General features: G+C 37.5%; 1 protein-coding gene across 2 annotated transcripts in view; it reads left to right on the top strand.

Moving 5' to 3' along the window:
• Positions 1–23668, top strand: part of NPEPPS (aminopeptidase puromycin sensitive) — an 89228-nt gene that overhangs the window by 22580 nt on the left and 42980 nt on the right. For both annotated transcript variants that reach the window (XM_006889361.1, XM_006889360.1), the window contains exon 2: positions 9389–9466. In XM_006889361.1, the coding sequence (XP_006889423.1) occupies positions 9389–9466 (78 nt within the window). The remainder of the gene's footprint in view (positions 1–9388; positions 9467–23668) is intronic.

The following is a 23668-nucleotide window of genomic DNA, read 5'->3' as shown; positions in this document are numbered from 1 at the left end:
ATGACACAACTCTGCTTGCTGAAACTGAGGAGGACCTGAAGCACTTGCTTCAGAGGGTCAAGGACTGCAGCCTTCAATAAGGATTGAAGGCAAAGGACACACTGACAAAGAAGATTAATCAGAACTGGCTTTGACAAGCACTGTGGCATTTGGACAAGAACAAACTGGGAGGAGGGTAGAGAGAATAGTGCAACAATGAATGAATGGAAACCCAAAATCTCTGTAAATGTTTATGAAAATTAATAAAATATAATTATAGAAAAAAAAATAAGGATTGAAGATCAACATCAAGAAAACAAAGATTCTCACCAGTGGGCCAGTTGGCAGCATTGCAATAGATGGGGAAGAGATTGAGATTGTTAAGAGCTTCAGTTTGCTTGGCTCTGAAATCAACTCTTGGTACCAGCAGCCAGGAAATTAAAAGACAAATTGCATTGGAAAGTCTCCTGTCAGAGACCTCTCCAAAGAACTGAAGAGCAACAATATCAGTCTGATAACTGAGTGTGCCTGATACAGACCATGGTCTTTGCAGTTAGTTGATATGCATTAGAAAGCTGAACAGTGACTAGGGATGATAGAAGGAGAATTGATGCCTTTGAGCTGTGGTGTTGGAGAAGAGTATTTACTCTACCATGGACTTGAGAGGGTGAAGCCAGGCTGCTTCTTGGAGGCAAGGATTCTGAAGCGTTCATCTGACATACATTGAGCATGTTGCAAGGTGGGATCAGTCCTTGGAGAAGGACATCATGCTTGGGAGGGTGGAGGAACAGCACAGGAGAGGAAGACCCTCTGTAAGATGGATTGATTCAGTGACTGGGGTAATGGGAGTAGGTGTGTCAGAGACAATAAGATTGGCACAGGATAGAGCTGGGTTTAGGGCTGTTGTACACAGGGTCGCTATGAGTTGGAGCACATAACAACCAGTCAAACTTACTAGCACCTAACAACAATGACAGCTCTTCTTTATCAAGCATTTCTATGTCCTTAATGGCTCAGTGTAAAACACCGATCACTTGGTGGTTGTGTTTGTTTTTCTTTAAGTGGAAAAAACCTCCCACCCAAAACACCCACAGCTCTTCAGATTTCATTTGATAACAAGAACCAGTCCTTTTAAAAATGCTAAATTTTTTTTGCATGTGAAAAATGTCATGTAATTAGGAAAGTACATGTAGCAGTTGTATATACAGCTGCAATGCTGAAGATCTCTCATATGCCTCCTTTCTGATAAAGTCTTTGTGTGATTAGGTTTGTCATGAATCAGAATTGACTCTGCTGTATCTAGTAAGTTAATGAGGTGTGGTTAAGTGCGTGAACCTACAAGCTAGACTGTTTGGGTTTGAATTCTGGCTGAACCACACACAAAGTTAGGTTTATGGCCTGTCTGTATACTTAATATCTATATAAAAATATATATATATAAGCAACCAAATAGCTGTCACCAAATTGGATGGATTCCTTTTCATAGTGACCTCATGTGGCGGAGTACAGATAGGATTCAGAGTAGAAATGTGATTCAGTGGCTGATTTTCAGAAGAAAGTAGCCAGAATTTTTGTCTGAGGCATTTCTCATTTGAACTTTCTAGCTAGCAATCAAAAATGCTAACTTTTTTCACCACTCAGGAACACTATATCTATACTTTACTCTTGCCTTTTTTTTTCTCTCTCCTTCATTAGCCCATTTCCTACTACAGTAATACTGATAGTTGCTGAGTTTACAAATGTCTGATTTACAGACAACTCCTGCTTACCCTTGAATGAACAATTTTGAACTGTCATGGCTGATGAATAGAAACAGGAACAGATCAGAATTATTTGCTGTCCAACTTTCCGATGCATAGGAAGCAATTGCAAAGACCATAGATTAGATCAGGTACACCTTATGTTTAAACTGACATGCTTACTCTTTCTCTTTAGCACTTTAAAGAACTTGACAGCAGATTTCTCCAATGTAATACATCTTTTGATTTCTTGACTGCTGCTACTATGAATGTTGATTGTTGATTCAATTAAAATGAAAATCTTGACAGCTTCAATCTTTTCTCTCTTCAGTCAGCCATGCTGTTGGCTATTGGTCTAGTGGTGATAATTTTTGTTTCCTTGATGTTCAAATGTAATTTATATTGAAGCTTATAGTCTTTGATCATCTGCAGCAAAGGCTTCAAGTATTTCACTTTCTTTAGGCAAGGCTGTGTCATCTGCATAGTGTACAGAAATTTTCCTTCAGTCCTGATGTTACATTATTCTTCATGTAGTCCAGCTTTTCAGATTATTTGCTCAGCATGCAGATTGGATAGGTATGGAAAAAAGATACAACTCTGATGCACACTTTTGATGATTTTAAACCATCGAGTTTTCCCTTGCTCTGTTCAGATGGCTGCATCTTGGCCTGTGCATAGGTTTAATATGAGCACAAGTACGTGTTCTGAAATTCTCATTTTCTCAATATTACGTATAATTTTTTATGATCTACATAGTCAAATGTGTTTGTGTAATCAGTAAAACATAATTAAACATCTTTCTGGTATTTTTTGCCTTTAGTCAAGATCCGTCTGATATCAGGAATGACTTCCTTTGTTCCACAGCATCTTCTGAATCCAGCTTGATTTTCTGGAAATTTCCTATTGATGGATTGTTCCACCCTTTTTTCTTTCTTTCTTTTTTCTTCCCCCCCCCACCCCCCCAATAATCTTCAACAAGATTTTACTTGGATGTAATAGTAATGCGATTGTTTGGTAATTTCCTCATACTGTTGAGTCACCTTTTTTGGTAATGGTAAAAATACAGATTTCTTTCAGTCATTTACCAGGTTGTTTTCCATACTTGTTGTCAGAGACTGGTGCGCACATCCAGGATTGCATGTTTCCTGAAACACCTTGATTAGTATTCCATCAGTTCCTGGAGTCTTAGTTTTTGCCAGTACCTTTAATCCAGCTTGGACTTTTTCCTTTGGTACTATTAGTTCTTGATCATAGACTACTTCCTGAAATGGCTCATTGTCAACCAGTTCTTTTTGGTACAGTGACTATGTAATGTGATGGGAAGAATTTTCCATCATCTCCTGATACTTTTCTGCATCATTCAAGAATTGCCTATAGAATATTTCAGTATTACAGTTCAAGGTTTGAGTTTGTTCTCTAGTTCTTTCAGCTTAAGAAAACTTTGTTGCTTTCTAACTTCAGCTCTTTGTACATGTCATTATACTACTTTTATCTTCTCCAGCTCTCCTCTGATATCTTCTGTTTATCTTTTTTACTGCAGCATTCTTTCCCCTTTTTCTGTCTACTTTTTATACTAGTATACATTTCAGGGTCTCTTCTAACATCTGTTTTGATTTTTTTCTTTCATCTTAAAATAACCCTTTGCTTTCTTCATGAAGGATACTCTTGATTCCATCCCACAGCTCATCTGATCTTCAGTCAATAGTGTTCAGTGCACCAAATCTGTATTGAGAGGGTTTTTCAATTTAGGTGGGATAGACTTAAGGTTGTATTTTGGTTCTTGTGGATTTGTTTTCATTTTCATCAGTTTCAGTTTGAATTTGCATGTGAGTAGCTGGTGGTGGTCTTTTCACAGTCAGTCCCTTGCCTTATTTTGTCTGCTGATATTTAGCTTCTCTAACAACTCCACAGATGTGATCAGTCTAATTCCTGTGTGATCTCATCAAGTTGGGTCCATGTGCATAGACTCAATTTACAGTTATTTTAAAAAAGTATTTGCAGTGACTAGATCACTGATTACAAAATTTATCATGCTACCTCTAGCTTAATTTCTGTCACAAAGTCCATATTTTCCAACTACCATTTCTTTTTTGTCTCTAATTTTTCCATTCAAATAATTATTATTAATATATCTTGATTGCATGTTCTTTCTTTTTCAAACTGCTCAAGTTGGTTGTTTTTGCTGTTATGTGCCGTTGAGTCACCTGCGACCCATAACAACCCTATGCACAGCAGTTCTGAATCTTGCCCTATCCTGAGTCAATCTCACTGATTCTGACACATATACTGCCGTTTCCTCAGTTACGTGTCAGTCCATCTCACCCAGGGTCTTCCTTTCCTGTGATGTCCCTCTATCCTTCCAAGCATGATGTCCTTCTCTAAGGACTGGTCCCTCCTCACTGTGTGCCTAAAATATGTGAGACAGAGCTTCCATATCCTTGCCTCCAAGGAGAAACTTGGTCTTACCCTCTCCAAGCCAGACCTATTTGTTTTTCTGACAGTCCAGGATATATTCTACTCTCTTCTCCAGCAAGCATGACAACTGTCATCCTTAGTCATTGTCCAGCTCTCATATGCATAGCATGTAGTAGGTAGTGGTTGGTGCATTTTTTTAATAATAGTTGTTTTGACAGGTCTTTCTTATGTGCATATGGATAGTATCCTATCATTCACAGCATTGTACTTCACAGCATTGTACTTCAGGATGGATCTTGCAGTGCTCTTTTTGATGAGGAATGTGTCAGTATTCCTATTAATTTTGTCATTCCTGCCTTGTAGATCATATTATTGTCTTATTCAGAGTGGTCAATACCAGTTCCTCTCAACTCATTAATGCCTAGGATGTCAGTCTTAATGCATTCCATTTCTTTTTTGCCCCATTTCATTTTTAACAACTTCCAGTTTCCCCAGGTTCATACTTTGTACATTCTATGTTCCAGTTATTGATGGATACTTAAAGCTGTTCTCCTCATTTTGACTCTTGACACATTAGCAAATGACCTTTATTGGGTAAAAACTTTATTCCTGTCATTACAGTAGACTATTAGCTCTTCCCCAGTTGCATGTTGAGTGCCTTCCAACTTGATGAAAGCACTATATCCATCATTGTTCCTCTATTAACCCTAAGATTTTTGAAGGCTTCTCCACACTGGGCCAGTTGGCAGCACCATGATCAATGGAGAAGAGATTGAGGTTGTTAACAATTACAGCTTGCTTGTCTCCACACTCAACACTCATGACACCAGCAGTCAGGAAATCAAAGAGCAAATTGCATTGGGAAAATCTGTTATCAGGGACATCTCCAGAGTGCTGAAAAGCAACGATATCAGCCTAGATGTCAGACTGTGCTTGATCCAGACCATGGTCTTCACAGTTACTTGCTATGCATCAGAGGACTGGAAAATTACTAAGGATGACAAAAAGAATCTCTGCCTTTGAATTGTAGTGCTGGTGAAGAATCTTAAACATACCATGGACTGCCAAGAAAACAAATAGGTCTGTCTTGGAGAGGGTAAAACCAAGTTTCTCCTTGGAGTCTAGGATTTTCAAGCTCCGTCATACTTTGGACACATGGCCGGGAAAGTCCGGTCCTTGGAGAAGGAGATCATGCTTGGAAGGATGGAAGGACATTACAGGAGAGGAAGACCCCAGATTAGATGGATCGATACAGTGATGGTGACAGTGAAGACTGGTGTGTCAGAATTAGTGAGACTGGCTCAGGACAGGGAATGGTTCAGAGCTGCTGTAATAAGGTTGTTGTGGGTCGCAGGCGACTCAAGGCACATAACACTAACAATAACATTATTTCAGAAGAGGCTGGCCAGTCCTGCCTCTTAGTCTGCTGAAATCTGTGCACCAGAGTAACCCTCCAGATATTTGAAATACCTGGACATCACTTCCAACATCACATTTTATTAACTAAAGATTCATTATAAAATCACCATGGAGTGCTACATTTCAGGGAATAAACCTTTATATGTAATTGACTTTTTTTTTTTTTGGTAAGAAAAATTTCTGTTTAGAATTAGCCTGCTGAACTTAGTTTAGATGAACCCAATTTTGTTGGCAACATCTAAAGCATCATAGTCAGGAGTAAGTTGAACACAGGCCTTCTTCTCTCCATCAGGCCTAATCAAAGTGTTGACCTTAGCCACATCAATGTCATACAGCTTCTTTACAGCTTGTTTGATTTGGTCCTTGTTGGCTTTGACATCCACAGTGAACACAAGTGTGTTGTTATCTTCTATCTTCTTCATAGCTGACTCAGTGGTCAGGGGAAATTTGATGATGGCATAGTAGTCAAGCTTGTTTCTCCTGGGGGCGCTCTTCTGGGGGTATTTGGGCTGCCTTCGGAGTATCAGTGTCTTGGGCTGCAGGAAGGTGGGTGATATGCAGATTTTTTTTTGTCTGTGGAAGCCCTTCAGGACTGCCTTCTTGGCCTTTAATGCCTTTGCTTTGGCTTCAGTTTTGGGAGGGGCGGGGCTTCCTTCTTCGCTTTTGGCGCCATCTTCGTAGAAAGGTAATTGACATATTTATTATGGAGTGTTAGTATGTATGTGATATTATGTAAATAGTCTGTAAATAGAAGTGAAATTTGATTTAAACTTTCACCTGTATAAAACTATGGCAAAAAAAAAAATCTTAAAAGTATTGATTCAGAGGTTCACTTTAACTGTAAAAGCTTGCTTATGGCTTTATATTCGCTACTCACTGCTGGCAAGCTGGATAAGACTCATAGCAATCCTCAGTTGAGTTTCTGTAGCTTTAAATCTTTATGGTAGGAAAACTGCCCTTTCTTTTGAAGTGCAGCTGGTGAATTCCAGTTGTTAGTCTTTTGGTTAGTAGCCTGATAACTTAGACAGTATACCATAAGGGCTTCTTCAGTAGAGAACCACAGGTTTTATTTAATAAGATAGACTTTTGAAATCAAATTTTTAAATACTGTCTTTAAAAAGTAATTAAGATACATTTTTGACTGTAAGTAAGTAAGCATGCTCTAACCATACAGAGTATGCTTTTCTTGGTGAGTACAAAATATATTATGCGGGTGTAAGTATTCATATTTGAAAAATGTCTCTCAAATGCATAAAATATCTGAGAAAAGACCTGTAAGAAACAACAGATCTGAACTGTGTCCTATCCTGTGTCAGCCTCACAATCTTTGACAAACTCAAGTCAATTATTGCAGTCACTGTGCCTATCTAACTGGTTGAGTCTTCCTCTCTTTCACTATCCTTCCACCTTTCCAAGCATGATGTCTTTCTCCAAGGAATAACCAGTCTTTCTTAGCAAGATGCTTCAAGTTTGTCAAGCAAAGCTTTATCATCCTTGCTTCCAAGGAGCACTCATTCCATGAGATACTGTACTCTTATCCAGCACCACAGTTCCAAGGTGTCAGTTTTTCTTTTGTTATCCTTATTCATTATATAGCTCTCAGCAGCATAGCAATATAGTCTTGAGTCAAATTCACCTCAGTCCTCAAACTAGTATCATTACTCTTCAGTAATTTGGAGAGATCCCTGACTGAAGACTTGAATTTGATCTAATTATCTTTATTTGTAAAATGGAAAAGATGAGATTAGAAAATTATTAAAATTCCTTTTAAAACATAAAATTATGTTTAAAAAATTTATTTGCTAATTTAAAGATTTTTACTTAATAAGTCAGAGTGATTTTGAAATAATTTTAAATTCCAGTCATTGAGAATGATTCATAAAGAATTGTGAACATCTTGCCTGCCTCAGAATGTTTTTAAATCTGAATCAGTCTTAGTCCATTTCCAATTTAAACATATAGCCACTTGTCTCTTAATAATAACAGCTTTATTGAAATAACAGTTTATACAATTTTTTTTTTCATTTAAGATGTGTATTTCAGGGATATATGTATATATAATTATACATCTGTTGCTGGAATGAGTTTTAAAACTATTTTCTCCCTGAAAAAGAAAATACTTATTAATAGTCACCTTTTTCCCTTTTAGTCACCTCTTCCTCACCTCTAGGCTGCAACTGTTATTTTTGTTTGGGTTTTTTTTTTAAGCTGTTGGTTTTTGACCTCATGTTTATTCTCACTCAAAACAACCTATAGTACAGAACAGAACAACCCCATAGGATTTCTTAGACTGTAATTGTCCTAGAAGAAAATTGCGAGATCTTTTCTTCTAAAGAACTGCTGATACCCAACTTCTGGCCTTTTAGTTAGCAGTGGAGTTCTTAACTATTATACCCCTAGGGTTCCTTAAGTAATCACTAGTCTATAAATTTACCTGTTTTGCTTAGCAGTAAAGAAAGCAGCAATATGAACTATGCCACCAAAGCATCTCCTAAAATGTTTATAAGGTTTATCCATGTTGTGTAATATATGTATAGTTGTAGTATAGGAAGCTTTAGAGACCTGGGGTAGGCAGTTGTACTGCCAACCCAAAGGCAAGCAGTTCACATCTACCAGTTGCTCCACAGGAGAAAGATGAGCAGTCTCCTCCTGAATGATTTACAGCTTTTGAAAACTCACTGAAGGGTTAACTACAAGTTGGTTCGGTTCCAACTCCATACTAATGAATGAGTGAGCTTTTAATGAACTCTTTTTTCCTCTTAATTTTTATTAATACCTACTATTTCATTGTGTGGATATACTATATTTTACTTATTTGTCATTTGGTAACCATTTGAGTTGTTTCTCCTTTTAGTCTTCTATAAAGAAGGCTATTTTGAATATTTGTATATATGTTTTCTATGAACATCATTTCTTTTGGTTATCCACCTAGGAGAGGAATTGCTGAGTTCCTTTGGTAATTGCTAGATTTAGACTGCACTGTTTTATATTTCCACAAGAATGAGGATCTCAGTTTTTCTACATACTGTTAGCAGTTATTATTACCAGTGTTTTCTACCTTCGCTATCTTTGTGTGTAAGAAATGTTTTCTTATTATGGTGATGGCTCATGATACTCAGTGTCTTTTCATGTGCTTAAGGCCACTACTCTTTGGCTGACTTTTTAGGGTAGAATTGGGCTGTGGTTGGAAATTGATCTACTTGGGTCTTTTCCCTAAAGTGTCAAATAAGGAAGCTCAAGTATTCTGAAGAGTAAGTTCAGAATGGATTTTTAATTCATAGATTTGGTTTTGCAATGTTTTTACAATTTCTATAAAATAATAAGTAAATTTACTTAAAGTAAGTGTGATTTCTTTCTTGGTTAAAATTGTGATTTCTTTTTTGGTGAGAGGAGGGAACAATAGAACTATAACTGATATATTTATAACATTAAAATCTTACTATTTACTCAATCTCTCAAATGTTTATGAAGACATATCTAACATAGAAAGCAGTGTCATAGTTTCACAAGAATAAGAATGAACCATATCTCATAACTTGTAAGAAAACCACAATATGGTTATGGTACCTATATTTCTCTTAACATTCCTAAATTTAGTGACTCAATATAAACTGTAAATGTTTTTAAGGTGAATGTTTCACTTAGGTTTTATAGCCTACAGTAAACTAACTTGAAACAAGGTACTTAACGAGTGGGACTTGAATATTAAATTAATTTTATTTTGATTTATCAGAGAATTTTCTCTTGAAAATGTTCAGTCCTGTTATGTGGGTGGGTTGGTTTCATTAGTTCTCTAAGACTTGTTGACTAATAAATATACATATTTTTCATTTCAGAAATACATGCTACAGGATTTAACTATCAGAATGAAGATGAAAAAGTCACCTTGTCTTTTCCTAGTACTCTCCAAACAGGTAAGAAACATAGATGGTTTTCTATAAAATCTCTTATTAAATAGTGTGATATGTTACTTCTCCGAAAGAAATATTGAGCGCAGAAAGTTAGAGCAAAACAGTTGCACATTCCACTCCAGAACATAGTGCATTGTTTTTCATCTTTTCAAAAATACATTTTCCTAGTGTGATAATGAATCACTTAATTAGTATGGCCCTTGTAGCCATGCATGGTCTTGTGGCTCCTACAAAGTGATTGAATGGAACTGAGCAAATAGGTTGTGGCCTCCCAAGGGAAATGCACAGCCTGCCCATTATGCAAATAAGATGTATGGAATCTTTATGGGGTGCTTAACAAGAAGATTGGTCAGTTTTGCCATCCATTAGGTTTAAAAAGAGAGCTAATCCCAGAAGACTGATAGTAACTTACCACCATCAAGGAAAAAAAGAACCATTTTGAATGCAAGTCAATATAAAATAAAAATGAAGTGGAAGGAGTCGGGGTGGAGGGGAAGAAGAACCAGGAATAGAGCCTATCTTTTAGACTCATAGTTCCCATGCTGAGAACTTAATCAACCAAGAAGGTCAAGAGAGAGAGATTTGTAACACCAAAGATGGTGAAGCAATGGTATTGGAAATTAGAACAGAATTAGGATTTCATTGCCTGATGGCACAGTTGGCTTCCTGGTTCATGGAATAAAGTGGCTATAGTACATATGACTAACCCATGGAGCAAAGAAACTGAGCTCTTCCCAGCACAAGACTTGCTAGCAGAGTGAGGTACCTCTGGACACTTGTTTGAGGATCTGGGCTTGCCCACACATAGAGCAAGTGAGCTGAATACCTTTGGGCAGGTAACTTCCTCACAGTATATGGTGTCTCCAGGCACTTGCTGGCAGATTTTTAAAAGTTTATTGTGCATCTCTTTAGGGTAGAGACCAGGCCAAGTTGTCAAAGGCCACAGGGCTGAGGGCTGAGGTTCTATGTGCCAGAGGATATGACTGAGAAGTTTTCTTGATCTAAGAAATGTATTGTGAATCTCTCCTGACCCTGAACTGTAACCTTTTACTTCCCTAATAATTCCCATATCTGTGAATAGATTTTATAAATTTTGTGTGTCTACTGCAGTGAATTCTTAAACTCAGCAGAAAAGTGCTGAGGGATGGACAACTGTTGTCAAAATTGATAAAAGCATTGGAGAGAGGAGCTATGTGTGATATTCAGCTAATAGGAACAAGCATTGGGCTTGCTGATGATCTTGATTCTCTTTTACCCTTTGTGAAGTAAAACAAGGAGGCCCTACACTGTCACTGAATCATTTCTATACTAGTTATGTTTTCTATGAATTTAATTCAAATTTTTTAAAGTATGAGACTTACAGAACATCATAAGCTGCTTCACAGATGATTTTAATATATATTACCAGAAGTTTTGAGTTGTGGTACTAGAGAAGACTATTGGATGTACCATGGACTTCCAAGAGAACAAACAGGTCTGTCCTGGAGAGGAAGAAACCAGCTTTCTTCTTAGAGGCAAGGATTTTGAAGCTCCATCTGACATACTTTGGGCATGTTACCAGGAGAGACAAATCCTTGGAGAAGGACATGATGCTTGGAAGGGTGGATGGACAGCACAGAAGAGGAAGACACTGGGTGAAATGGATTGACACAGTCACTGGGGTATTGGCGGTAGATGTGTTGGAGACAGTGAGATTGGCTTAGGATAGGGTGAGGTTCAGAGTTAACTGTGCATAACTTCACTAAGAGTCATAGTTGACCCATGGCACATAACAACAACAAACCCAAGAAGTTTGATAGATAATATATTAGGACAACAACAAAACATATATGTTGAAAAATTACTATTGCTAAGTTTCAAAATAAATATTTAAACTCTGGAGCAGATGAAGCTTTTTGAATATATTACAGTTGAAGAAATTATATACAGATCAATTATTAAAACATGAAAACTAATAACAAAAATACATCACTTGTAAGAAATAAAATGTAAATCATTAATGAACATAGGAAAAATATTTGGCTACTGAAAGATGTCAAAACAGTAGTGATTTTCTCTTTACTTCTTAGTACTTCTGTATAATAGAAATATCTCAAGTTGGCAAACAGAAATTTATTTCCTCAAATTAGTTAAAATTAGCACTCGATTGCTAACTGAAAGGTTGTTGATTCATACCCACCCAGCTGCTACACAGGAGAATGATTTGACAGTCTCTTGGAAAGATTATAGCTTATAAAGCTGTGTGCCAGTCCTCCATGGACGCATAGGGTCACTGCATATTGAAATTAACTCAATACCACCTATTAACAACAGGAGGCTAGAGTCCAGATTATGAGTACCAGCTCTAGTGGAGGACAGGTTTTCTCTCAGCTCTTTATTTTACTTCTGTTCGTTGGTGATCTTCATGTGACTTGGCTACTGTGTTTTCCCATTTATTCTTTCTTGTTTCTGTAATTAATATGCTCTTTTTGTGTCTCAAAAGTTGTTGGTGTAAGACACACCCTATTCCTAATATGACCTTGTTAACATAGCAAAGAAGACTATTCCCAAGAGTATAAACCAGAAAAGCAAATCTCTTGCTTTTTTTTTTTAGTTCCTACTCACAGGGACTCTATAGGACAGGGTTGTTGTTGCTGTTATGTGCTATCAAGTTGTAAACCAATTCATAGCTGACTCTGCAGGGGTTTTTGAGAGACTGTATATGGGAGATTGCCCATCTTTCTCCCCTGGTGGATTCAGCCTGCCAGTATTTGCATTGGTAGTTAACTCCTTACCCCTAAGCGACCAGAAATGCCATATCATGTTTATTTATGGAAGCAGAATGCCACAGCTATCTCCTTCCGAGCAGCCATTAAGTTTGAGCTGCCAACACACAGTCTTTAAACACTGTGCCACCAAGGCTTCTTTTATCCACAAATGTGGTTTTAAGTTTTTGGTTTTAAGTGCCATCCAGTCAACTGTTACCCTATGAGCAACAGATCTGAATCTTACTGTATCTAGCACCATCTTCACAATCTTGCATCTGTTCAAGCTCATTGTTACAGTTGCTGTATCATTCCATTTTGTTAAGCGTCATCTTCTCTTTCTCTGAGTCTTCACCCTTCTTAGCATGTTATCTTTTCCCAAGGACTGGTCCCTCCTAAACAAAATGTCCAAGTATGTCCAAGCACTTCCTCCAAAACAGACTTCTTTGTTCTTTTGGCAGCCATGAGATGTTCAGTGTCTTCTCCAGCTAAATGTTCTAGGATTCTCATTCTTGTCATTCCTTCATCCGTATTCATTGTCTACTTTGAGCTACATACGAAGTAGTTGAAAAGACCATTACTTGGATTAGGAGAACTTTATTTTTTTAAACGGACATCCTTGCATTTTAGTACTTTGAACAGGCTCTTGACAGCAGATTTTCCCAAGGCAACAAGCCTTTTGATTTATTTACTGCTATTACTGTAGATACTGATTATAGATTCAAGTAAAATGAGATTGTTAACAACTTCAGTCTTTATCTGTTAAGATGTTACCTATTTGTCTAGTGGGGATATTTTTTTTTGGCACGTCTTCTCATTTTTTTTAATTTTAATGAAATGGGGAAGATTTTTTCCCCCTTCTTATTGAAATGTAATCCATATGCCTACCATTGTTGTTGTTGTTACGTACTGTCGAGTCATAGACAACTCATAGCGACCCTGTGAATGAAAGTCCTCAACACTTGTGTGACTTTCATCCTTTCTTCAGGTTCATAGGGTTTCCGGAGGCAAGCTATTACAGAAGTGGATGCCACTCCTGCTTCCAAGCTTGTTTTAATTGGGGAGGGCCACCAGACACTGTCAAGCATCAGTGTCACAATGTTCAGCTTCACAGCAACCACAAGTTACCTCCGTACGGCAAGTGGACACACCACAGCTATACCACCTAGAAGAATGTTTGAACATAAACAATGAAAAACAGACCTGAGGGCCGCAGATTAGAAGTCACCCACCTTTGTCTTAGTGGCATCACTTTCTTTCCACTAGGCCAACTGATAATCTCTCTATGTTGGTGTTATTGTTGTTAAGTGCCATTGAGTCGTAGGCGACTCATAGTGACCCTATGAACAAAAGTCCTCCTGATCATCTGCAGCAAGCACTTCAAGTCCTTCACTTTGTGTAAACAAGGCTACGTCATTTGCGTGATGCAGGTTGTTGATGAGTTTCCTTCCAATCCTGATGTCACATTCTTTATATAGTCTAGATTTTGAAATAGTTGGAGTATTGACCACTAGTGGCTGAAGACCAGATGAATTGTGGGATGGCACCAAGGATGTATCATCTATTAAGAAAGTACAATGCCAAGGAGAAAAACCAAAAGGGAAGTGTCAGAAGAGACTCTGAAAATTGCACTAGGACATGTAAAGGCTAAACAAAGGGAAGACATACTAAAGGAAAAGAGATGAACAGAAAACTTCAAAGAGCCCTAAACCCTGCTCTATCCTTTGCCAACCTCATTGTCTCCGACACACCTATTCCCACTACCCCAATCACTTAATCAATGCATCACATCAAGGGTCTTCCTCTCCTGCGCTGTCCACTCTCCCAAACATGTCCCTCTCCAAGGACTGGTCCTTCCTTGCAACATGCCCAGATTATATCAGATGAAGCTTCAGAATCCTTGATTTGAAGTAATAACCCAGCTTCACCCTCACTAGGACAAACCTGTTTGTTCTCCTAGAAGTCCATGGTATATTCAGCACTCTTCTCCAGCACCACAGCTCAAAGGCATCAATTCTCTTTCTATCCCTAGTCACTTGTCTGGCTCTTCAGTGCATAGCACACAATTGCGAAGACTGTAGCCTGGATCAGGTGCACCTTAGTCTCCAGCCTGACAGTTGTTTCTCTTCAGTACTCTGGAGCGGTTCCTGACAGTTGACTTTCCCAATGCAATTTGTCTCTTGATTTCCTTGCTGCTGGTACCAAGGGTGTTGACTCTGGAGCCAAGCAAACTAAAACTGTTAACTATCTCGACCTCTTCACCATCCATACTGAGGCTGCCATTTGGCCTAGTGGTGAATATCTTTGTTTTCTTAATGTTGAGCTTCAATCTGTATCAAAGGCTGTGGTCCTTGACCTTCTGCAGCAAGTGCTTCAGGTCCTCCTCAGTTTCAGCAAGCAGGGTTGTGTCTTTTGCATAACGCAGGTTGTTGATGAATCTTCCACCAGTCCTGATGCCACATTCCTCCTCATCCAGCGTAGCGTCCTGGATGATCTGTTCTGCATACAGATTGAAAAGGTATGGAGACAGAACACATTTCTGGTGGACCCTCTTCTCAATTTTGAACCAGGAAGTGTTTACTTGCTCTGTTTTGACGACTGCCTCTTGGTCCAAGTATAGGTTTCGCATAAGCACAATCAAATGTTCTGGGATTGCTGTTCTTCTCAGAGTCAGCCACAGCTTGTTGTGATCCGCACAATCAGAAGCCTTTGCATAATCAATGAAATACAGACAGACATTCCTCTGGTATTCTCTGCTTTCTGCCAAGATTCATCTAACATTAGCTATAATACCCTTATTTAGTACCACAACCTCTTTTAAACCCAGCCTACACATCTGGTAGTTCTCTGTTGACGTGTTTCTCAAGTCGTTTTTGGATAATTTTCAGCAGAATCTTGGTTGCATGTGTTATTAATGATATTGTTTGATAATTTCCACACTCTGTCGGGTCACCTTTCTTTGGAATGGAAACAGATATCAATCTCTTCCAGTCAGTTGGCCAGCTGGTTGTCTTCCAGATTTTTTGGCACAACTTAGCACATCCAGGGCAGGGTCTGTTTGTTGAAATATGTCAGTTGATACGCTGTCAACTCCTGGAGACTTGTTTTTTCGCCAATTCTTTCAGAGCAATTTGAACTTCCTTCTTCATCACCACAGGCTCTTGCTCATATGTTATTTCATGAAATTCTTCTGTGTCAGCCAATTCCTTCTGGTACAGTGACTCTGTGTACACCTTCTATCTTCTTTTAATGCTTCTTGGATCATTTAACACTCCACCCAAAGCATGTTTTATACTATGTCTGCTATTATTAACCTGTCTTCTCAGGTCCCTGCCCCATTTTTCCTTTACTTCGTCCCTTCACCCACCAAATTGAGCAAACCTGTGATTGCTCCCTTACCCAACCTCACCCTCTGCTCCCACGCTTTCCCCCTTACATCCCCATGCATATTTTACTAGTTATTCTTCTGCTTTAACAATAATGGTCTTATGCAGTATTTGTCCTTATGAGATTGAGTTAGTTCATTCAGCATAATGCTTTCTAGTCTATCCAAGTTATATAGTATTCCTTGAAATTGTTGCTCCTGAGGAAGCAAAGTATTTTAACAACATGGATAAGGAGCTGGAGGTAGAAAACCAGAAAGGACAAACACACTTGGCCTTTTTTAAGCTGAAAGAAATAAAGAACAAATTCAAGCCTCAAGTTGCAATATTGAAGGGATTCAATGGGCAAAATCTTGAATATTTCAACAGACTACTGTAGCTCTGTATGTGCTGCCTAGCCTATGCCAAGGAATTTGGAAGATAGCTGCCTGGCCAACTGACTGGAAAATATCAGTATTTGTTCCCATTTAAAAAAATAATCCAACAGACTGAAAGTTATCAAGCAGTATCACTAATATCACATGCAAGTAAAATCTTGCTGAAGATTATTTTAAAAATGGCTAAAATAGTACATTGACAGGGAACTTTCAGAAATTCAAGTTGAACTTAGAAGAGGCCATGGCACAAAAGATATCAAGGGGAGCTCTGGTGGCCTAGTGGCAAGAAGCTGCAACTACAATCTCAGAGGCTCACGGTTCGAATCCACCAGATGCTCTGCCGGGAAAAGGAGGGACAATCTCCTCCTGTACCGGTCAGATCTGATTTGACGGTACACACACACACACACACACACACACATCATTGCTGATGTCAAATGGATCTTGGCTGGAAGCAGAAAATACCAGAAAGATGTTTACTTGTGTTTTATTGACTATATAAAGAGGTTTGTGTGGATCATAACAAATTATGACTGAGTGTGAGAAGATTGGGAATCCCAGGACACTTCATTGTGTTTATGCAAATCCTGTATCTAGATCAAGAAGCTGTTGCTGAAACAGAGCAAGGGAACACTTCATGGTTTATAATTGGGAAAATTCTGCTTCAGGATTGCATCCTTTCTTCATACCTATTTGTATGCTGAGCAACCACAAGTGTAGGAGAAAGGATTTATAATACCTACTTTTAGGATTCAATTCCATATATAACAATTTGTAAAGTAGTCTGGCTGTTTTTACCAAGAGTTCATGGCTTTTGACCTAGCAATTCTACTAATAGGAATATATTTTAAGGAAAAGTCATGAATACAGAAAGTGGTTTGTGTCCAGAAATGTTCATTGAGACATTTTAATACAAAAATATTAGGATGAGGGGAGCTCTGGTGGCCTACTGGCAAGAAGCTGCACTGCAATCCCAGAGTTTTATGGTTCAAATCCACCAGATGCTCTGCCGGAGTAGGAGGGGCCATCTCCTCCTGTACCAGTCAGATCCAATTTGACGGTACACACACAGAGAAAATAAAAATAATAATAAAAAAAATTAGGATGTACCTAATTATCTAATAATCAGAGAATTATTTAACCAGTTATTATATATGATAAAATGTATATAGCAATTAAAATGGAAGCTTATGAATTCTTAATAGTATAGGTAATGTCTTTATATTGTAAAATAAAGGTGGAATAAAAAATTATATGTACAAGATGATGAATCATATTTCATCTGAATTGTAGCTGAATGTTGACATAATTAGTGGGTTTTCTGTCTTTCTCTGGTTTCCGCAGTGTCTATGCTGGAAATACCTGTTGCCTTAACAGAAAAGTATTTTTAGAAATAATTTAAATAGGAGTTTTTATTTTGATCTTGTTGGAGGTCTTTGTTTCCTTTTTTTTTAACTCTAGTATTTTCTGTGTCTGATTATTGTAAAAATAAATATTTTGCCATGAGTGTATATTAAAAGATGCTAACTTAAGCCATCTAAATCAATTAAAATTGTATGCACTAGCAGTAACACATCTAAAAAGAAAATTTATAATAGCATCTAAAAGAATGAAATACCTAGTGATAAATGTAGTCAGAAGGTAAAAGATTTGTACACTGCAAACTAGAACATAGTTCATTAGAACATAGAACATTGCTGAAAAAAATTGAATATCTGAATAAATGGAAAAGCATCCTATGTCTGTGGAATAGAATACTTAATATTGTGAAGCACTACAAAGATTTAATGCTAACTATTTCAAAATTCTAACAGCCTTTGTAGAAATGGGAAAGCTAGTAATGAATGCTTTAATGAATGAATGAATTGCTCTGGCTTTTCTGGGCATTAGTTTTGTAATGCTCACCACATGGTTGGATAAGACTATGTAAATATGATGTTTAGAACGCTAACGTGGAGGTTTCCTTAGTTTTATCATCCTGCTAGGCCTAAAAGACGGAAGCTGTGAGGAAGGAAATGGGATCTCAGTACCATCAAGAAATAATGAGACTGTATCCTTTGGAACTCTGCAAACCAGAAAGGGAGACAAGTAGCAACAAAGAAATGGAGTGAGATCAAGACATTGTAACTAAGGTAGCAATAGCAGAGGTGGTAGAGAGCCATGTGAGACAGCTGAGGAAGATCTGACAAAAAGAGCTGGAGTCAGGCACACCAGACCTAGGCTTACTGGCAGAGTGGGGTAATGTATAACTGGCAGAGCTAAAAAAGCTTTGTCTTATTTGCCTGAGCATGGCAGAGGCAAAGACCATAAGGCTTTAAGTCAGAGACCTGCCTCTGACCAAACCTGAGAAGTGGCTATCCAGGTTCAAGAATTATATTCTGAGTGTTTCCAAACTGAATTGTAGCCTGCACATTTCTCTTATAAGCCCCATAATTGTATTAATCTGTAAATTCTTTGTGGCCATTTTATCAAATTAATAAACTTACTAGAAGATCAGGGTACAGCCAGAGTACTCTTTGGAGGCAAATATAATAAAGCTTTGCCTCACATACTTCAGGCATATTACTAGGAGGGGCTATTCCTTGTAGAGGAACTTGATGCTCAGAAAGGCACACAGGCTTGGGAAGGAGTGGAAGACCCTAAACCAGGTAGATTGACACAGTAGTGACTGTCACAATGGGCTCTAATGTGTCAGGAAGTGTGAGGATGGCACAGGATAGAATACGGTTCAGATCTGTTGTTCATAGAGTCTCTATGGGTTGTACTTGACTTGATGATATCTATAGTAACAATAGAGCAGCAGTGAGTACTGTCTCAGGGACAGTTGATGTTGATATTGGTATGCAGGGTGGGGGCATGTCTGAACTCATAGGAATCAGCTTTGTCCTTGATACTGTTAATGGGAATTCTTCCCCTTGAAGTTGATGTAGCTCAGACAGTGCCTCTCCCATTCCTGCCTCATTGTTTTTACACCCAGTCCTCAAATTTATATGAAACTGTAGATGCCCCAAAGAACCAAACAATCTTGAAAAGAAAATTAAAGTAGGAGGACTCACAATTCCTGATTTCAAAACATACTACAAAACTACATTAATCAAAACAGTCCAGTATTGGTATAGTGATAGACAAACAGACCAGTGGACTAAAATTGAAAGACCAGGAATGAATCATTAATTTTCATCAAGGGTGCTAAATCTATTCAATGAGGAAGGAATAATCTCTTTAGGAAATGGTGTTGGAAATAAATAGCATTGGAACAACTTGATTTTCACACACAGAAGAACAAATTAGGACCCATTCCTTTTGTATATGCACACTACATGAAAACTAACTAAAAAAGAAAAAAAAAATAGGTCAAACCCTGTTTTAGAACTAAATAGGGATAATGCTTCAGGACCTAGTTTCTGACATTGCTTTCTTAGATACGAAAACAAAAGCATGAGAAACAGATATATTTGAACTTCGTGAAAATTTTAAAGCTTTAGTCCATCAAAGAACTTGTTCAACAAAGAAGTAGTCCACAGAGTGGGAGAAAATATTGGGCACTGTATATCCAGTAGGATAGTAATACTAAGAATATATAAAGAATTAAAATAAGTCAAGCATAAAGGACAAATAAAATACCAGTCTTTCATGCAGTAGATTAAATCAGCAATACATAGAAACCAAAAATAATTAAAAATTATCAGGAGTGGGAAAGAAGGGACGAGAAAGACTTTTGTTTAGAGGAAATTGAATAATGGTAATGGTGGTGGGAGAGTCTGAGAACAAAGTGAAAAAAATTTCGTAACTTGGAGAATGAAATGAAAGACTCTGAAGTGTGCATGCAGAAATTGGTGAAATGTATATTTGTGTGTATCACTGTAATAATTATAATAAAGAATACTCCAAGAACTACAATGCAGCAACAAAAAGAAACCAATCAAAAAGTGGTCAAAAGGACTTGAATATGTTTCTCTAAAAAGGATAGGTTGCTGAACTTCTTAAGTGCCTTTGCTTTGATTCCAACTCAGGATAATCCCATGTTCAGCAGCACAAAATCCTCCCAGATTCTGAGCCAGCTGCCAGCTTTGAACCCATTGTTAAAGACATCTCATTATGAGTCTTTCTCTTCCCCCTGCCCTGGTCCCTCTACTTTATCAACCTTTCCCAGCATGATCTATTAGAAGAAGACTAGCCTCTCCTGACAACATGTTTCACCATTCTTGCCTCTAAGGAGCACCCTGATCATACAGGGTGGAGGGACAGAGGAAGCCCCTCAACAAGACGGATTGATACAGTGACTTTAACAATGAACTGGAGCATATTAGAAATTGTGAGCACAGCACAGAATAGGACATCTGCTGTTCATAGGGTTGCTGTGAGTTGTAGTTGACTTTACCAAGTCCTTCTCCAGGGACTGGTTGCTCCTGATAACATGCCCATAGAACATAAGACAAAGCCTAACAATCCTCACTTAGAATAACAAGCAGTCTGGCTACTTTTTCCGAAAGAGCTGTTCATTTTTCTGGCAGTCTATAATTAGTAGTATTTGCTGACAGTGGTTCAAAGGCATCAGTGCATTTTTGGTCTATCCTTATTCATCGTCCAACTTTCTACGCATATGAGGCAATTGAAAGTACAATAGCCTGGATCGGGAATATGCTAGTTCTCAAAGTTATGTCTTTACTTTTTTAATGCCTTTTTTAAAAACAAAAACAAAACCCCAAACACTTTAAAGTGCTGTCTTTTGCAGCAGATTTAACCAATGCCATATGTCTTTTTGATTTCTCGACTGCTCCTTTACTAATGCTTCAGGACCTCTTTGCTTATTTATTTGGAAAGTTCATATACATTGCTTTTCACACTGGATCTTTCCCATTTCTTTTCCCCAACCCTCCCTCTACTCATCAAATTATGCAATGCTATGATTACCCTCCCTGCCCATCCTCACCCCTCTGCTCATACCCTTACCCTCCTTAGGCCCTCATACATGTTTTACTCGTTATCTTTCTATTTTTTTATACAGTATTTGTCCTTATGGGACTGAGTTGGTTCGCTTAGCATAATGCTGTCTAGATCCTCCCAAGTTAAATAGTAATTTTCAAAATCATTGTATCTGCATGTTATGTAGTGTTCCATTGTATGAATGTACCGTAATTTCTCAATCCATTCAATTGTGATTGGACATTTGGGCTGTTTCCATATTCTTATGATGGTGAGTAATGCTGCTATGTACATTGGTGTACAGATCTGCTATCACAAGTTTACAGAATCCTACAGGGCTTCCACAAGAAAAAGACTGATAACACAATGGGCAAAAGACATGGAAAGACTTCACAGACAAAGATTTTCAGATGTCCAACAAACACACGAAGAAATACTCAAAATCATTGGCAATTAGAGAGATGCAAATCAAAACCATAATGAGATACGATTTCACTCCATTAGCAATGGCAAAATTTAACAGGACAGCAAGTAATAAATGCTGGAGAGGTTGTGGGGAGAAAGAGGAACTTTTATACACTGTTTTGGAATTATAAAATGATATAACACTCTGAAAAGTAGTTTGACGTTTCCTCAAAAAGCTGGACATAGAAATTCCATATGACCCAGCTATTCCACTGCTTGGAATATACCCCAAGAAAATTAGTACTGAGGCTTATTTTTGAGTGGAACTTTGCAAGACAGATTAGTTTTCATCCAATCATTCCTATACATTTTGTTTTATAACATTAATTATAACACATGCAGTGTAATTGTACTCTTCACACTCTTGATTCTCATGAATCCTGTCCCACCCTTCCTGACTACTGAACTTTATCTTTGAGCAGATGCTTTTCATTTGAACTTACATGGTTGGTTACGCTGAGGAGAGAGTGCCTGCCTGGTGTTACTATTCTCCTTATTTTATATATGTATGCATGTATGTATATATGCATGTATATGTATACATGTGTATATATATATATATATATATATATATATATATATATATATCCGTCTATTGTTTGGCTGAAAGTTGAGCCATGAGGGGAGTTGTAAATTCAAAGAATGAATAAGAGTCCTACATATTCTTGGGCATTTCACCAACCTCTGTCAGATCAGTTAGTACTTTTATTCTCATACTTCTTGCCTTCTCCATGCAGGATCTTCTGTTGTGATTTGTTTAAGAAAAATGGTCAGTAGTTGGGTACCATCTAGTTCTTCTTATCTCAAGGTTGTGAAAGTTGATATATCTGTGGTTTACTAGTCATTTGATGACAGTGTATAGATAGGGATTGCTATATATTTGTAAATTGCTTTTGGTAGTATTACCATTTTTTCAATGTTAAATCTTCCAGTCTGTGAGATTGGTGTATTTTTTTCCCTATTTCTGTAGATTTCTTGTAGTGCTTTGTAGTTTTCTTTGTAAAGGTCTTTTATTTCTCTAGTTGGAATTATTCTTAAATATTCCATATTTTCAGTGGCTATTATAAATGGTGATGTTCTGTTTTTGTGGAGTTTGTTGTTGCTGCTGTTGTTTCAGAGTTCTCTCCATTCCTGTACAGAAATCTAATTGATTTTGTGTATTAATCTTGGACCCTGCTACTTTGTTGAATTACACAGTTAGATCCAGTAATTTTCGTAATGAATTTTTCTTTATATAGTATCATATCATCTGAAGATAGAGTTTTGTTTCCTCTTTGCCAATATGGGTGCTTTTTCTTTTTCTTTCCATACCGATCTGTCTAGGACTTACAATATACAATTGAATGGAGGGGAGCTCTGGTGGCCTAGTGGCAAGAAGCTGCACTACAATCCCAGAGGCTCATGGTTCGAATCCACCAGATGCTGTGCTGGAGAAGGAGGGACAATCTCCTCCTGTACCAGTCAGATCTGATTTGACGGTACACACAAATAATAAAAAAAATGAATGGAATAACAGGGGTAGTAACGGACAACCTAGTTTTGTTCCCATTGGCAAGAGAAATGCTTTCGCTCAGTGTCTCTCCAATGACATTAATTTGGCTATTGATTTTATACACTCACACACACACACACACACATACACACATATCCTTTATGTATATGTGTGTGTGTATATATATATGCATTTCCTTTATATATATATGCATTTCATTCTATTGAGAGATTTTATTCCTATTTTGTTGAGCATTTTTATCAGGAAGGGGTGTAGAATTTTGTCAGAGGGCTTTTTCTGCTTCAATTGAGATGATCATGTCATTCTTTTTCTTTGTTTTATTGACATGGTGGATTGCATTGATTGCTTTTTTAATGTTGAACCATCTGGGATAACTTGTATGAATTCTATTTGATCATGATGAATGATTTTTTTTAAATGATATTGGATTCTGTTAGCTAAGATTTTGTAGAGAATTTTGCATGAGGGATATTTGGTCTGTATTTTTCTTTGCCTGGCTTTGATATCAGGGTTCTATTTGTATCATAAGATGAATTTGGGAGCATTCCATCTTTTTCTGTATTCTGAAATAATTTGAATAGGATTAATGTTAGCTCATCTCTGAATATTTGGTAGAATTTACTAATAAAGCTGTCTGGGTCTAGCCTTATTTTGCTTGTGTTTTCATTATTTCAGTTCAATTTCTTCTTTTGTGAGGTGTCTTAATTTTTTTTCTCCCTAAAATTGGCACCATTTTAACACAGTGGTTAAGTTACCATAATTATTCTAAGACCTAACAACTTCATAAGGAGTCCTGT

The sequence above is a fragment of the Elephantulus edwardii genome, unplaced genomic scaffold, assembly GCF_000299155.1.
Source record: "Elephantulus edwardii isolate Elephantulus edwardi_28Jun2011 unplaced genomic scaffold, EleEdw1.0 scaffold00077, whole genome shotgun sequence".
Lineage (NCBI taxonomy): Eukaryota > Metazoa > Chordata > Mammalia > Macroscelidea > Macroscelididae > Elephantulus > Elephantulus edwardii.
The sequence above is the reverse complement of the archived record's forward strand: the minus strand, read 5'-3'. Positions and strand labels throughout refer to the sequence as shown.